The 15,065-nt window shown below is 36.2% G+C and overlaps 1 protein-coding gene across 6 annotated transcripts in view; it reads left to right on the top strand.

Annotated features, from left to right (window-relative positions):
• U2SURP (U2 snRNP associated SURP domain containing) overlaps positions 1-11,572 on the top strand; it is a 53,445-nt gene extending 41,873 nt beyond the window's left edge. For 4 of the 6 annotated variants that reach the window (XM_027544159.1, XM_027544169.1, XM_027544197.1 and 1 more), the window contains 4 exons: positions 2,142-2,252; positions 4,769-4,887; positions 6,117-6,293; positions 7,396-11,572. In XM_027544159.1, coding sequence (XP_027399960.1) covers positions 2,142-2,252; positions 4,769-4,887; positions 6,117-6,293; positions 7,396-7,534 — 546 coding nt within the window. In that variant the 3' untranslated portion in view covers positions 7,535-11,572. The remainder of the gene's footprint in view (positions 1-2,141; positions 2,253-4,768; positions 4,888-6,116; positions 6,294-7,395) is intronic. The other 2 variants (XM_027544173.1, XM_027544183.1) reach the window with 2 other exon arrangements.
• Positions 11,573-15,065: the final 3,493 nt, after the last annotated feature.

Here is a 15,065-nt window from a genome sequence, read left to right as displayed (position 1 = left end):
CAGTCATGTGATCTTACAGTGTTTACTGGAAGCAAGTTTGTAATCTTTCAGATTTCTGCTTAGAACAGTGCCTGGGCTGGAATTATTGGAAGAGAGGAACACTAGGTGGGGAGCCAGGTGAAGGGTCTTCTTTGTTACTGAAGTAGAAAGATCCCTTTTCTGCCCTGACCCCTGAGGAAGGAGTGAATAGTTGAAGGGAAAGGTGATATACTTGAGATGGCCAGCAAACCATTGCACGGGCTATTCTCTTTTGAGTTGGGAACCTTTGTGGCATGTTTTCTTGGGCACCCTGGACTTGTGCTTGTGCCTGAGTTAGGCCACATCAGCAGGATCTGTAACTAGGGATTTTATAGTGATTTTTCAAAAGGTACTGTAGGGATCCCTTTCACGTGAGTAACATTCAGGTTGTTTGACTCTTGCTTGCTTAACTTTTAAACTGATTTGCCACAAATACATTCTCTGGAACAGCCGTTTTAGTTATGGGAGGCTTCACACAGTGATGAACTTGAAAACTTGCCCCCCCCCCAAGCCCCCACCCTCTTTTACCTTACATCTTACTATCTTTTTAAATGTAGTTGTTAACACACACACACACAAAATGCAAGTACTTTTTAATAGTTTTAAGGAAAGAGAAGAGAACCTCAAAGCTCTGATTATAAATGATCCTGATAATAGAAGTAGAATTAGGTAGAAAAGGGGCAAAAATCTGGAAACTTAATGTTCATGAAGTAAAACATGATGAAAATACCACTTTGAGTGGAAGTTATGGCTTGTTTCCAGTCTGCTGGAAAGTCTCATTTGTAGTGAAGGAAAAAACTAAAACAAGTGAGGTCTTGTTTTTTTAAATACAAGTAAAATAGTAGCATTTAGTCCATTTACAGGGCATAACTGTGAAATAGGTAAAGAAGTTTGCATCTGTAATAATTGCGTCAGATAAGTGTGTTCCCTCTCACTGCCTAAAGTGAAACAAGATTTTACAGGTTTGGGACTGTAGTCCTGTGGTACCATCCAGGATCATCTAAATCCTCATGCCTAACTGTATATTTGACTTCCCTTAGTTCACTCACAGTCACAGTGCACACACACACACACACACACACACACACACACACGTAAAATCAGCTAGCAATCTCTTGATAAACTGGAGGTGGTCTACGTTCCTTTGCAAATAATGCTGTAGTGAATACTTTTGTACAAAAAACTTTGTTCATATATGAATAAATTACAGGAAATGGGAATTTTTCTGTTTTCGTTTAAATCACTGTATACTTAGTGTCTTTAAAAGTACGTTTTGAATATGGTTTAACCTTTTCTGGATGTCTTGATGCTGAGTGATTAGACTCTCCTGTAAACAGAGTGAAATTTTACTTCAAGCTATAGCTTTATGAGCTATAACCAGAATGCTGCTCTCTTTGATTGTTTTAATAGTTGTTTATCCCCTGTGTTCTGCTGACTGTCTGACCTTGCTGGAAGTTACGCTTATCTTTAACAATATTACCTTTCTAATTTGGGGTCAGTTCAGTTCAGTCGCTCAGTCGTGTCTGACTCTTTGTGACACTATGAATCGCAGCACGCCAGGCCTCCCTGTCCATCACCAACTCCCGGAGTTTACCCAGACTCATGTCCATCCAGTCGGTGATGCCATCCAGCTATCTCATCCTCTGTCATCCCCTTCTCCTCCTGTCCCCAGTCCCTCCCAGCAGCAGGGTCTTTTCCAGTGAGTCAACTCTTCGCACGAGGTGGCCAAAGTATTGGAGTAAGTTGGGGTACCAGATACCAAATTCATTCTCATTATGTCAAAGAATAGGTACGTTCTCAAGGGCATGAGGCACAGGTCTTGGTTTTCAAGTCATCTTGTGTGGCTGTGCAGAGAGCACATGGGCCTGTGCCTGATCACTTGAATTCTGCAGTTGGGCTTGTCTCACAAGTGGCCTTCAGATTAGGGAGTTATATACACTGATGTTATGTTTTGACTGAATCCTAATAAGTTACTGTATGTTTTTATGTTTTATGTTGCTATTTTTGTTTTCCCTTCTTAATACACGTTTCAAAGAAGAAAATATTTTTTTAAAGGAGCAAAGTACTGCTTGAGAAGCTATAATGATTAAAAAGATTTATTTTAAAAATGTCTTATTTCACAGCTCAAAGTTATGAAGTTTCAAGATGAATTGGAATCTGGAAAAAGACCTAAAAAAGCAGGCCAGAGCTTTCAGGAACAAGTAGAACACTACAGGGATAAACTTCTTCAGCGAGTAAGGAATAAGTATACGCAATTATGCATTTTTCAGTTATTTGTTTGACTGCCTATAATATTGATATATTGGTGTATTTAAGGAAGAGAATATTTCAAATTATATCCTTTATATAAATGCTGAATAATGGTAAATAATTAGGAACTTTTGGAATTTGATGTTTTATAGTTAGTTCAGCTTGGAAAACAGTTTCAGAACAACACCATGCTCTTTTATTCTGGATCCTTGTGGAGCATAACATCCTGTTAAGGACGTACTTTCAGAACTGGAAGGTACTATAGAAAGAGTCACATTTGTGACCAACAACCCTAAGTAGTGGCACAGAGACAGAGATGGGAGTTAGGACTACTCTTACATTTTGTCCAAGGAGGAACAGCAAGGGGTAGAATACCTCATCTGTGAATTCTAAGCTTTTGAGGGACCTTGTATTCTTATACATCAAAAGATATGTAGGGATATACAGGGAATTTTAACACAAGAAGCCCACAGGATAGTTGTTGAAAGAACCTAGGAATTTTATTGATTGGTACTGTTATTAATTTTTACCTACATCTTGACTGTCATTACAAAAAAGGATGATTGAGAGAAATAGCAACAAGTAGAAGGGAGCTTAGAGTCATCCAAAGCTCTTCACGTTGATGGGAGCAGTGGTGTGGTAAAGCAGCTGTGGTGCCGCACAGCGTGTGGACTCCTGCTGCTGCTCTGCTCTGCATGCCTGGGCACATCACTGAAACCTGCTTTTACTCAGTGAAGCTGGGTTAATGGTCCAGTTTTTGCAGGATTGTGAATTAGATAATTGTGTATGTGTGTGTTAAGTTACTTCAGCTGTGTCTGACTCTGTGATCCCATGGAGTATAGCCCAACCAGGCTCCTCTGTCCATGGGGATTCTCCAGGCAAAAATACTGGAGTGGGTTGCCATGCCTTACTCAGGGGGATCTTCTTGACCCAGGGTTTGAACCTGCATCTTTTGTGTCCTGCATTGGCAGGCAGATTTTTTACCGTTAGCACCACACACGCAAAGAATTAAATAATAGTTAACATTAATTTTTTATTATTAAAGTGTTTAAAATATCATAAGTAAACTGTAGTCTGATTCCTGTGAAGTATCAATCAGAAAAATGTAACCTGCAGATCACCAGAGGAAGTTGGTCTCTTCAACATCACTTTGTAAATTTGTCCTCAGTAGTTGTATTTGGAAAAAAGATACATGAGATTAAAAAAAAAAAAGATGTTATATATCTGAACCCTGTTGAGTCCCTTTGGGGATGGTGGCAAGTGTTTGATTTGCATGGAAGACTGCACCTTGAGGTGCCACATTATTACCATTTTAGTCTCCTTGCCCTCCATGGTTATAATTGGAAGAAAGAACGTGTTTTTTTGAAGGCATAGGCCAGGGGTCAGCAGACTATAACCATCACTTCATTTTTGTTAATAAACTTACTAGAACACAGCCATGCCCCTTCAGTTATTATATATGTATTATCTGTAGTAGCTTTTGGACTACGGTTATAAAGTTGACAGACTGTAGCCCACAAAGCAGAAAATATTTACTACTTGGCCCTTTACAGAAAACATTTGCCAACATCTGGTATGGGCTTTGTATCAGGTATTGGTTACCTTTCTTGATGCATACAAATCATAGAGAAATTTAATTGTTTTGTTTTTTAATTCTTGTTTTTGAAGAGCTCAGTTGGCTTTGCGGGTTCATTGTTGGTAGCCACTCCCTTAATTATCAATAGCAGTCATAATTTTAAGTGAGAAGTGGCAGTTGTAGCAGTTGGGGATAAGCAAATAAGTAATTTTTCTGGTTTATGCAATTATGTAGTCAATTTGTACTTTTATATTAGGACTTATAATTTGTACTTTTATAAATTTCCAATATGATACTTGTTTCCCACTATTAATACTAAGACTTTTTGCTAGACATTTATTGTGAATAAATCTTTTTCCTTTTTAGTATATTACTTTAATAAGTGCTTTCCTTTGATTAAGTCAACTTGCTGTGCAATTAGAATCACTATTGACAGTTTTATTGTAGTCTGAGATGGAAAGGTCATCATATTGTTTTTCCAATTTGTTTAAGTGAAGGGACAGCACTCTTTAAGAGCCCTGACTCTAGAGCTTTGGCTCAGATCCTGACTTCATTCCTGTATGACCTTAGGCATGGCACTGAGCCTTTATAAGGCTCATTTTTCATGTTTTGAATAAGGATAATACTATTCATAGGCATGTTTTGAAGAATTACATGCAGTGGTATATGGAAAGTTGTTCATTAATTGCTTGGCCTATGGTAGGCATTCAGAAAATACTCAGCCACTGTTGCTGGTATCATTATTAATCCAGTATAAGTAGAGAAGTAGAAGAAATGACTGGCTTTCTGGAAGAGTAGGTATACTTTGAGTAGTAATTTTATAAATAGTTAACTAGAAGGGAAAATATTACTACATAAATGAGATTAACCAGATTGGTGTTTTTTAATGACTAAATATTTCTTTGAAAAAAAAAAAAAAAACAGGAGAAAGAGAAGGAATTAGAAAGAGAGCGAGAAAGAGATAAGAAGGATAAAGAAAAACTGGAATCTCGATCCAAAGACAAGAAGGAGAAAGATGAATGTACTCCAACAAGGAAAGAAAGGTATAACATTTCTCATTTAATGCCTATGCTGGCTCTAGAATTTGGAATCGTGTTTCATTTTGTAATATTTTCATCACTGGAACCAACAGATTGGAAAAGGTTTTTTTGTGTGTATGATAAACGTGTTTGGGTTCTGCCTGCAGAAGGCAGAATTAGCTGAGCAAAGGGGCATTTGGCACTTGGCTTAGTTACCTGGGACATACATCCCTTGACATGGTTTATAAGGTACCTTAGCCTTAGTTCAGGGCAAGAATTCAGTTACAGTATTAGGTATCGAACCTAAGGCTTAAATAACTAAGCAGCTTGCTAGATCTTACCTCCAATATAAGCTTTTCTTTTGTGCTGAGGCTGCTACCTGTAAACTTGAGTCTCCCAGTCCTGTTTGTTAAGGGAAATTGTGTACTTAGGCTGTAGGGACTTGGTCCTCACTTTTAAGTCTTCATTCTAATCAAAATCATTTCTCTTGTAGTTTTTATTTCTTACTTTCACAGTTCCTAAATCTCTGATTAGTAGAGAAAGTTCTTTAGAATTGAGATTTTCCTAATAAAAACCAAGCAAATGCAAATTAAAAAATTTTGACTTAGTCACTCTTCATATAGTTACAAGATCACATGGTTATACTAATTGGTAAAGTAGTAAATCTATCACTTTTTTGTCATTTATTATTATCTTGATATAAGAGTTCTAGAAAAGTTACAAGAATGCTATAAAGAATTTCCAGATACCTTTCACCTTCATTCCCGCAGTGTTAAAAGTATTTCTCCTTTTGCTTTATTTTCTTCTTCCTCTTCCTTTCTCCCTTCAACCCCAATCATTTAAGAATAACTTGCTTACATGATGCCCCATTTACATACTTAACCACAGTAAAAGTTTCCAGATTGAACAAAAAGAAAAAATTTTCAAGAGCAAGAGATTAACATTAAAAAAACCACTATTATCTAATCAGAGATCTTGATGGAATTTTGTCCATTGTTCCAATAATCTCTCTTAGAGCAGAGAAAAATCCAGTTTAGTTGAATTCAGTTTTTGTGTCGATCAGCCTATCTTTAAGACTTTTTTGTTCTAAGTATAAAAAGGCTTTGAATGTTGTTAGAAAATAACATTAATAAGGTTAGTGAAAATAAAGATAGTGTAAACTGATAGGAATTAAAAGCTAATTTAGTAGAAGGAAAATGATATACCTGATCCTTTGCTCACTTACGGGATGTTTTGGGGGCTTTGTTCCATAGGAAAAGGCGACACAGTACGTCCCCTAGCCCATCTCGCAGTAGCAGTGGTAGACGAGTGAAATCCCCATCACCAAAATCGGAGCGATCAGAGCGTTCAGAAAGATCTCATAAAGAGAGCTCACGGTCCAGGTCATCTCACAAAGATTCTCCTAGAGATGTTAGCAAAAAGGCCAAAAGGTAAACACAAGTCATTTTTTTGTAATATTTCAAATGCCAGTTTCCTTGTCATTCCACCAGCTTTTGAAAATAATTTGTTTGGCAGCCATTTTTGAAAGGATTTTAGAAAACCAAACAGATATACTTTCATTTTAGATTCTTCCTTTCCATCTCCCCACCCCAGTCTACTCATGACTAAAGCACAAGAAAGCTTCCAACACGTAAAGACCAGCCAGGAATTTTAAGCATCAGTTTTCTGTGGAGTAGGAGTAGCTGCTTTTCTTTCCTTTCTGTTCTTTAGTTTCTATGGAATAGTCTTTGGTTTTTGTCAAGGCTGAAAGAAAAATACATGTTCCCTCCCCACCCAGCAGTATTCTTATTAGCAAGTTCTTGGGTAGACTTGTGGACATAAATACCATGGACTATTTCTTCAGCATTTAATTTAGTGTGTTCTATACCTTTTTCCTCCAAGTTCCAGAAAGGTGATTTAGAAGTGTTTTGTTTATAGAGTTTTCCTGAGAGCTGAAACTGCTTTTTATCCTAAAATGTTTTTATTGTAGCCATTTTTTAGTAAAATTTTTCTATAACAGATAACTCTTTTTTCTGAATGGTACTTGTGCATATATTATATATATATACATTCATGAAAATTATATAATTATTTGTTTTGGTAATTTTAATGCATAGCACTTACAGAGTGCTGTCTTTCCCTTGAAATTGCAGTAGTTGGTGCTTTTCCTGAAGATAGGCTGCAAAGCCACTGCGTTCAAAAGTTTTGTGAATGATGTTGGATGCCATTTTGAACTTTGGCTTATATAATCTGGGGAGCTGTTAAAATGCAGATTTCGAGAGTTTGAGTCAGTAGAGCAGTGGTAGGGCTCGGGAGTCTGTCTTGCCATGCCTGCTACCGGTGATCACTGATGTGGTGCATAGGAAGTACAAAATGTGTGTGTGTGAGAGTGTGTGCATACAGTAGGCACAGTATAAATCTGGAAAGTTTACAGCCTTTTTTATTTCAGTGACTTTCATTGTGCCCTGTTAAAGATCATTTTAGATAATTTAAGGATAATTTGTTTTGATCACGTGAGTACTTTGGTTAAATTGTTTTTGTTTGTTTCCTCAGATCTCCATCTGGTTCAAGGACACCTAAAAGATCTAGGCGATCACGGTCTAGATCCCCTAAAAAATCAGGGAAGAAATCCAGATCCCAGTCCCGATCTCCACACAGGTCTCATAAAAAGTCAAAGAAAAACAAACACTGACATAAATTTTTAAGATGCTGTCACTTATTGGAAATGCGATTTTGTTTTGTGCCTGAATGGTCTGTTTTTTTAAAAAAACGAAAAACAAAAAATCTAATGAAAGAGCATTCCTGGGGTTTTTATTTGTTTGTGAATGCATGTGTAAACTCATAAGTAACTGCATCTGTAGACCTGTTGTTGTTTTATATTGTATAAATTACTTTTGTTGTGGCTGTTTCTCAAGATGAAATTTTTATTGTGCTAATGAATTTCATCAGAAATGTGTATAATGGATCTGCTGGCAGTAGTAGTATTTTGTTTTAGGATGTTGTGACTTAGAAAAAATAATACAGATGTCTTCCCCCCTTTTGTAGCTTTGACAATTTGAATTAGATTTCAAATAAAATCTGAACAGAAAACTTAAATGTTGTTTTTTTGCCCTGTTGATGACATCAAGTCCCTTAAAATCCTGCTAAGTGAGTTTAGCACTTCCGTTGTGTTTCTTACACCTAATGCACTTTACAAGCTTCACTCTTCAAGTAGCTAAAGTTTTGTATTTGCTAAGATGACTGTCAAAATTGAGGGACCCAAGACTCATATTTGGTAGGCTTGCCAACCAATTTCTTTGGTAATGTTCCCTTAGGTAATACTAGTACCCAGAGATCAAGAGACTAGGCAGATATGCGTGGTCTTTTGTTAATGGTATGCCTGGCTAAAATCTCTTTTTTCAAAGAAGCAATATGATTTCAGTACACTTAACCCATGTCCTGAACAACTACTTATTGGGGAAAAATTAAACTTCCATCTTTTGATTTAATTTTCTATCATTAGAAAAATGTATTTAAAAGAATTTAACAGTAATTGGCCATAGAATTTTTTTTATGAAGGTTGCCCTTTTATAGCCCTCCGTAGTCTCTCTTTCAAACACTGGTATCAGAATATTTCTACAAGGTTCTGTTTAAAGCACCTTCATTGGTTTTTTGTTTTTAAAGGGTTTAGTTTTAGGTTTAGCTTTTAAGTAGAATTTTAAAATGATATAAATTTTTATGAAACATAACACCCAATGGTTTGTAAATTAAAGATGCAAAAAGTTGATTTAAACCATTTTCAGAGTTGAAATCTGTTGTACAGTGGGGATAAATTGCAGTGTGAGGAAGACATAAGAAAACTTATGTAATGTTGAACATAATATCGCTACAATGTAATAAAGGGTCATGTAGACTTGAACTGATGCTACTGTTTGTGAACCTTGCTTTCAGTTTTTCATTTAGACACTTTTTACAGTGATTTGATGGTTTTTTCCCTTCTTAATAGAGTAATGGTTCTAATAACAGATTGTTCTGAGTTAGCTTGTTTTTTAAAAGTATCTTTTCAAGTTGTACTTGGTCTTGCCTAGTCACAAAATTAAAAACCTGTACTCATGATTTGAAGGGTAGGAATATTACTGAGCATTGAGGCATGTTATTTCCAAACTGGGCAAACCTACAAAAGCTGTAGAAATGTGTCAGATTATTTTACTTAGTGGTTCTTAACAACATGCACTATTGCTTGAAAGTTATTTCCTTATCATTCACTCTTTTGTTTGTCCATATTGATAGGCATTTAGTTAATTACTAAATGTTACTTAGAATAATTAAACATGAACATTTGGTGCTGGTTTCTAAAAACCTACAAATACAGCCATTTTTAAAGAACCTGTTTTTCTCCCTTGTTCACTGCCTGGGAGAATGGAATTTTATATAATTACTGTTGCAGAAATAATAATAAGGTTGAGTTGCTGGTGATTGTGGGCATTCCATCATCATTGGTATCTAGTATAGGCTTAGAAATGATTAGTCAGGAAGTGATTTTGCCAGTCAAATTGCAAGTTATGCTTATTTTTCTGTCTCTTAAAAAAGTAGCCTGGAGAAGCAGGAGTGAGTAGACATTGTTAGGTCGGTTTTGAGTGCTTATTTGTATTTTTTTCTCTACTGCAGTAGAATTTAGCAATTCTTTTAATCTGCATCTAGATATGTAACAAACATCTTTATTTTATGCAGTGGGTAAGACTGACTTCCTTTTGGGTGATGGATGGGGATTCTGTAGGCTTGATAGAATATGTATTCTGTGAAGCTTGCTAGTGTTCATATTAGATTGTACTGAATTTTTTTTTTTTTCCTGGAATTGCAAGTGGTATTGTTAGATAATTTCCAGCTTTACTTAATGAGAAAATATCCAGAGTAAGTGTGTTTAATTCTCTATGGATTCAGTGAAAGCTTAATGGTCAGAAATTGGTGAATGGGACGGGGGGAGATATTCCACATATTTTTATAAAAGCATAGTATTCATTGCTTCTTGTATAAAGAACACTTAATTAGCAGAATTTCTGCAGGTTCATGAAAATGTTTGTAGGCATGGCTGTTCAGTTATAGGAAGTATCCTGTTCCAGTTCTATGACATGTCTATCCTCCCCAACAGCTACATGTAGGAGGAAATCCTCTGTTATCTACTCTTTATAAAGGGCGTGGCTTAAACTCTTCCGCTCCAACATAAACAGGTATTCCTTACTAGGTTAATACCATTTAATCGCTCTCTTTAATAGGTGAGAGAGAAAAAACGGTCCTTTATTTCTTATCAAAGAGAGGCCTAAGGTTGAAAAGAATCATGCCTATGAATCTTTTCTTTGATTTTGTATTTTCTTATTACTGTTAGTAGGTGTATAGGCACTTCTGAACTGTGACATGTTGAGAAGTTAGAGATGAAAGAACTAAAACAAAAAGCCCTGACCCAAAGGAATGCTTAGATTTGGCTCAAAGTGTTCTTGCCATTTCTGCTAAAGTGTGCAGAAATTACTGTACACTGACCTAATTTTTCTTTATTACAGACCATTCCTGTGGGCTTACCGTGAGACTTTCATCCCAATTAAAGAATCTAAGAGGGAGGAAATGCTTACGACTTTTGCATTTTTCCCCCAAACTTTAATATTCTTGAGTACTTGAATATATTTTTAACAGTTATAATCATGATCTAATATAGGTTATTAGAAATATTCTGTACATATTTGTCTCCATTATGTTCATAAGTTCTGAAAAATTATATGACCATGGTAATAGTTTATGATTATTAAAAATAAAATAAGTCTGTATTGTCAAAGTAATTAACCCATTTTCATAATCACAATAGTGTGATTTCTTTAGCAGAGAAGGTTGTTTTTTAAAATAAATAGTACCACTTTTTTTCTAAGAAAATAAGAGCTTTTTTTCTTTGTTGTTTTCCTCTTCTATTATATGTTAATGGAAAAGCTACAGAAAATTCAGTGCAGGTACTAATGAAGACACTAATGTAAGTTTAAAGGAACATGACTGTAAAAACTCACGAAATGCTTGGTTTGTTCATATTTCACAGGCATGTTTTAGAATAGATTTTAGATGATATTTCGTCCATTTTCCTTTCGGCATTTTTCTTTATTTGTTATCAACTTCCCAGGACTTAGATAAGACACAAATACAAATCCCAGGGGAAGTGTTGTGATGCTGGACTAGAAGGTGGGAATGCGCTGCTGACCAGAGTGAGCCATGTTCCAGTGTTGAAAATTCTATGCCTCAAGTGTTTATTCAGTACCACCTCATGGAGCTTCAGTGTACACAGATCATATGTGTAATTGGTTATTTATGCAGTTTTGTAGATGTGTAGATAAAAAGCCCTCATTCATTTTTATATGTAATTGTGCTTGGAGTATGTGTTTTGTTCTTTTGACTTCAGCAGGCTCTTGTATGTTGTATCTTTGGTGATTTGAAATATCAGGAAAGACAACTTTTCAGAATTGAGAATAATACAGTTGAAATCAGCTCAGCTGAAATACTCTATGGCAAAACTAAATTTCTTTTGGGTGAACTGATTCCATCATTTTAGTTACTCTTGATGTAAGGATTCAGTTTATTGTGGAGCTGCTTTCCAGACTGTCACTTTATAGTTTTTCTACATAAAGATTATATAGTTGCAAAGGTTGTGGAATTTCCCTTTTGTTGTTGTTTTTTGACTTTGAATTACTTTAATAAAATACATTGTTTTCATAGCAAACTTTAGACTGTTCATGTAATTTTCTCCATACAGCTTTTCTAACGTAAGCCCAGCAAACCATATCTGGTTTTCAGCAGCTTTCTCCCAAGTGAAGTAAATGATGTGTCTTATTTATCAGTTGTAGCTAAAATGTTCTACGTTTTTATATATTTAAACCATAATAAAATATTTTCATGATAGATAATTTTTTTGATCAGGAAATTTCATTTTCTTTTTGGTTCCATTTTTTAAAAGTTCTGTTTGATTGAGGATGTTTTCAAACATACATGAAAGTGGAATAATAGGATGAGCTTCCCTGGTGCCCATCAGTCTACAGATGATCCACTTACTAGTCTCTAAATGACATAAGACATAACTGTAGTATCATCACATTAAAAATAACTCACTGGTTCCTTTAAATGTTTTAAATTGTGATAAAATACTCATAACAAAAATCACAAGAAACAAAAAAAATCCTAACCATTTTTGTGTAGTAGTGTTTGTATATTCACATTGTTATATAACCTGTCTTCAGAACTTTTCATCTTACAAACTTAAAGCTCTATGTATTAAACAACTTAATTCCCTTCTCCCCACACTGGGCAACCACCATTTTGCTTTCTGTTTCTGTGAGTTTGACGACTCCAGATACTGCAAATAAGTAGACTCATACAGAGCTTGTCATTTTGTGACTGGCGTATTTCTCTTGGCATAGTGTTCCTTCAGGTTCATCCATGTGGTAGCATGTGAGTTGGTTCTTTTTTCAAGCCTACTTTTTCTTGAAAGTTTCTGTATTTGCTTTTAAAATTAGAAAAGTTTTTTCCCAAATGGCACATTAGCATTTTCTATTTCGAGTAAAAACTGTAAAAAAGAAAACAAAGTAATACCAAGTAGATATGCCAACTACCACTTTTTTAGACATTTTTTGTGCTATGTTCTCTTTACATGATTGATTATGTGTGATATGATTTCACTTCATAATTTGGGGTACAAAATACACTTTCAAAGCATATGTGAGTTTTGAGGGACTTCTGGTGGTCCATTGGTTAAGAATCCACACTTCCATTGGAGGGGGCACAGGTTCACTCCCTGGTGCAGGAACTTAAGTTCTATATGCTGTGCAGTGTGGCCAAAACATAAATAAAAACAAATTTTAGCATTTTAAAATGTGTGATTTTGAAGCTGTTAATATAAATGACTATTCGAATGCTTTTTTAGTTTCATTGCCTGGTGAAAAGGAAACTAAAATGTTGCCATTTAGTATACTCAGTGTTTAGATTAGGTGTTAATTTTGCCACAGAGGAGGGGAAAAGCATTTGTTTTATTTATATATTTTTATAGTTTTTTCCCTATCCTTAGAAAACACAGAGCATGAAACTTTAAAGATTTATTTTCTGACTTTTGAATGAGATGTGGCATAGCGTAATGGAGAAAGAGGAAGAAGCTGGGCTGTGGCTTCATACTTGAATACCAGCTCTTTCCTACTACTAGCTTTGTGATCCTTTGGAATCTATTTTCATCTATAAAATGGCAGTAACCTTGCCTGTTTATTGTAAGGATGAAATAACATGTAAGTCACTGGTGTGTAGTTATCATGCAGTGGTAGTTAAACTTTTAGTGTTCTGAAAACTAATGATGGGAACATCTTTTAACTAAAACAGCAAAACTACAGTTCTATAGTGCTGGTACCTTTATAAGACACATTTTTGTACTTGATTTGCATTTGTGCTGTTCCTAATCACTCAGTCCTGTCTGACTCTGCAACTCCACAGACTATAGCCCGCCAGGCTTCTCTGTCCATGTAATTTCCCAGGCGAGAATACTGGAGTGGGTTGCTATTTCCTTCTTCAGGGGAAGCTTCCCCACCCAGGGATTGAACCCGTATCCTACATTGGCAGGCGGATTCTTTACTACTTACAGTTGACATTTAATTCTTAATCTTTGAGAAAGACATTTTCATTAAGTAGATTTTTAAAAATACTTTTAAACTGTTGTTTATTATAGAATTCCATTAACCAAGATTTCTGAAAGGAAGCTCATAATGGAAAATCCAAATGTAAACAGTTGAAATAGGGTATATGTGAAAAGAGCCTGGGAAATAGTATAAAATAGGATGAGGCGCTGGATTCTTTGCCCAAATGCAAAGTAAAAAAAAAAAAAAGTTATACAAATTACCAGAGCTGAGCAGCAGTGTGCAGTATTCACAGAAGGAGTGGCCAGGGAATAGGATGAGGGAAGACTGCCAAGGTTAGTAATGTGAGGGTAATTGGACTCCTCTATTTTGTGTATGTTTGCAAGTTACAGTTGGTATTTTCAGATTATGCCAAAACAAGAAATGTATCCTAAAGCTCCTTTTAGAATGGCGAGCTCAAACTATATAGAATTTGAAAAGGAAATTATACTTTAAATTTTACTCAGGATGGTACATCCTTTAATCAAATGCACCACCTCAATTCCTGTGCACACTGGAGGGAAAATGAGTGCAGTGGATGTGGGAAAGCTTTCACGGCCAGCTCCGGCCTTCGGTATCTTCAGAGATTCACAGTGGAGAAAGACTTTATGAGTAGAGTGAATGCAGGAAATCTTTTCTTGATAAATCCAGTCTCTGATCATTGGAGAGTTCACATTGGAGAAAGCGCCTTATGAGTGCAGTGAATGAGTTTGGCAGAGCTTGGGGTGGTAACTGGGAGGACACAAGTGCAGTTATCAGGCAGCAAATAGACTATTTCTAGGAGGAATCTGAGGCACAGAGAGGGTGTGTCTTGTAACTAATATCTTCCAGCAATGGACAGGTATTTGGGATTCAATGTCGGGTTGCCTGTTTCAGGACTGGGGGAGTCTGGTCTCTGTAATCCTCTTTCCCTTCCATCACAGCTTCGGGAACTCCTAGTCCACCCTCTGTCCCTACCCTGACTCCTTAAGAGCCCTACTCATACACTGCGCTCCATGCTCAATGATCACGACTATCCACTGGGAAGAAATGCTGATGGCTTTCCTGTGAATGATCCCATTATCTACCTGGTAATGCTCCATTCCCACCACCTCTCTGCCACAGCATTGCACTGGATTTAGGGCAGCCAAGAGTGGAGGAGACTTGTATGATGCTGGATATCACTTATGTGCAATTTAAAAACAATACAAATGAATGCACATGCAAAATAGAAAACAAACTCATAGATTTAGGGGCTTCACTGGTGGCTCACTGATGGAAGAACCTGCCTGCCGATGCAGGAGATGCGGGTTCAATCCCTGTGTCAGGATGATGATCTGGAGGAGGAAATGGCAACCCACTCTAATAGTCTTGCCTGGAGAATCTCATGGACAGGGAAGCCTGGCAGGTTACAGTCCATGGGATCGCAAAGAGTCGGATACAACTTAGCAACTACACAGTAATATGTCTTCAGAACATTGGTAACGATCTTTGGAGTTCTCAGCAGCTGCGCTAACAAGAGTCTAGAAGAGCAAAACTTTGATTAAAAACACTATTTGGTCCTCCATATCACTGAAACATTGA

This window comes from Bos indicus x Bos taurus, chromosome 1, assembly GCF_003369695.1.
Source record: "Bos indicus x Bos taurus breed Angus x Brahman F1 hybrid chromosome 1, Bos_hybrid_MaternalHap_v2.0, whole genome shotgun sequence".
Taxonomy (NCBI): domain Eukaryota; kingdom Metazoa; phylum Chordata; class Mammalia; order Artiodactyla; family Bovidae; genus Bos; species Bos indicus x Bos taurus.
Note: the sequence above shows the minus strand (reverse complement) of the source record. Positions and strands in the feature narration are given on the sequence as shown.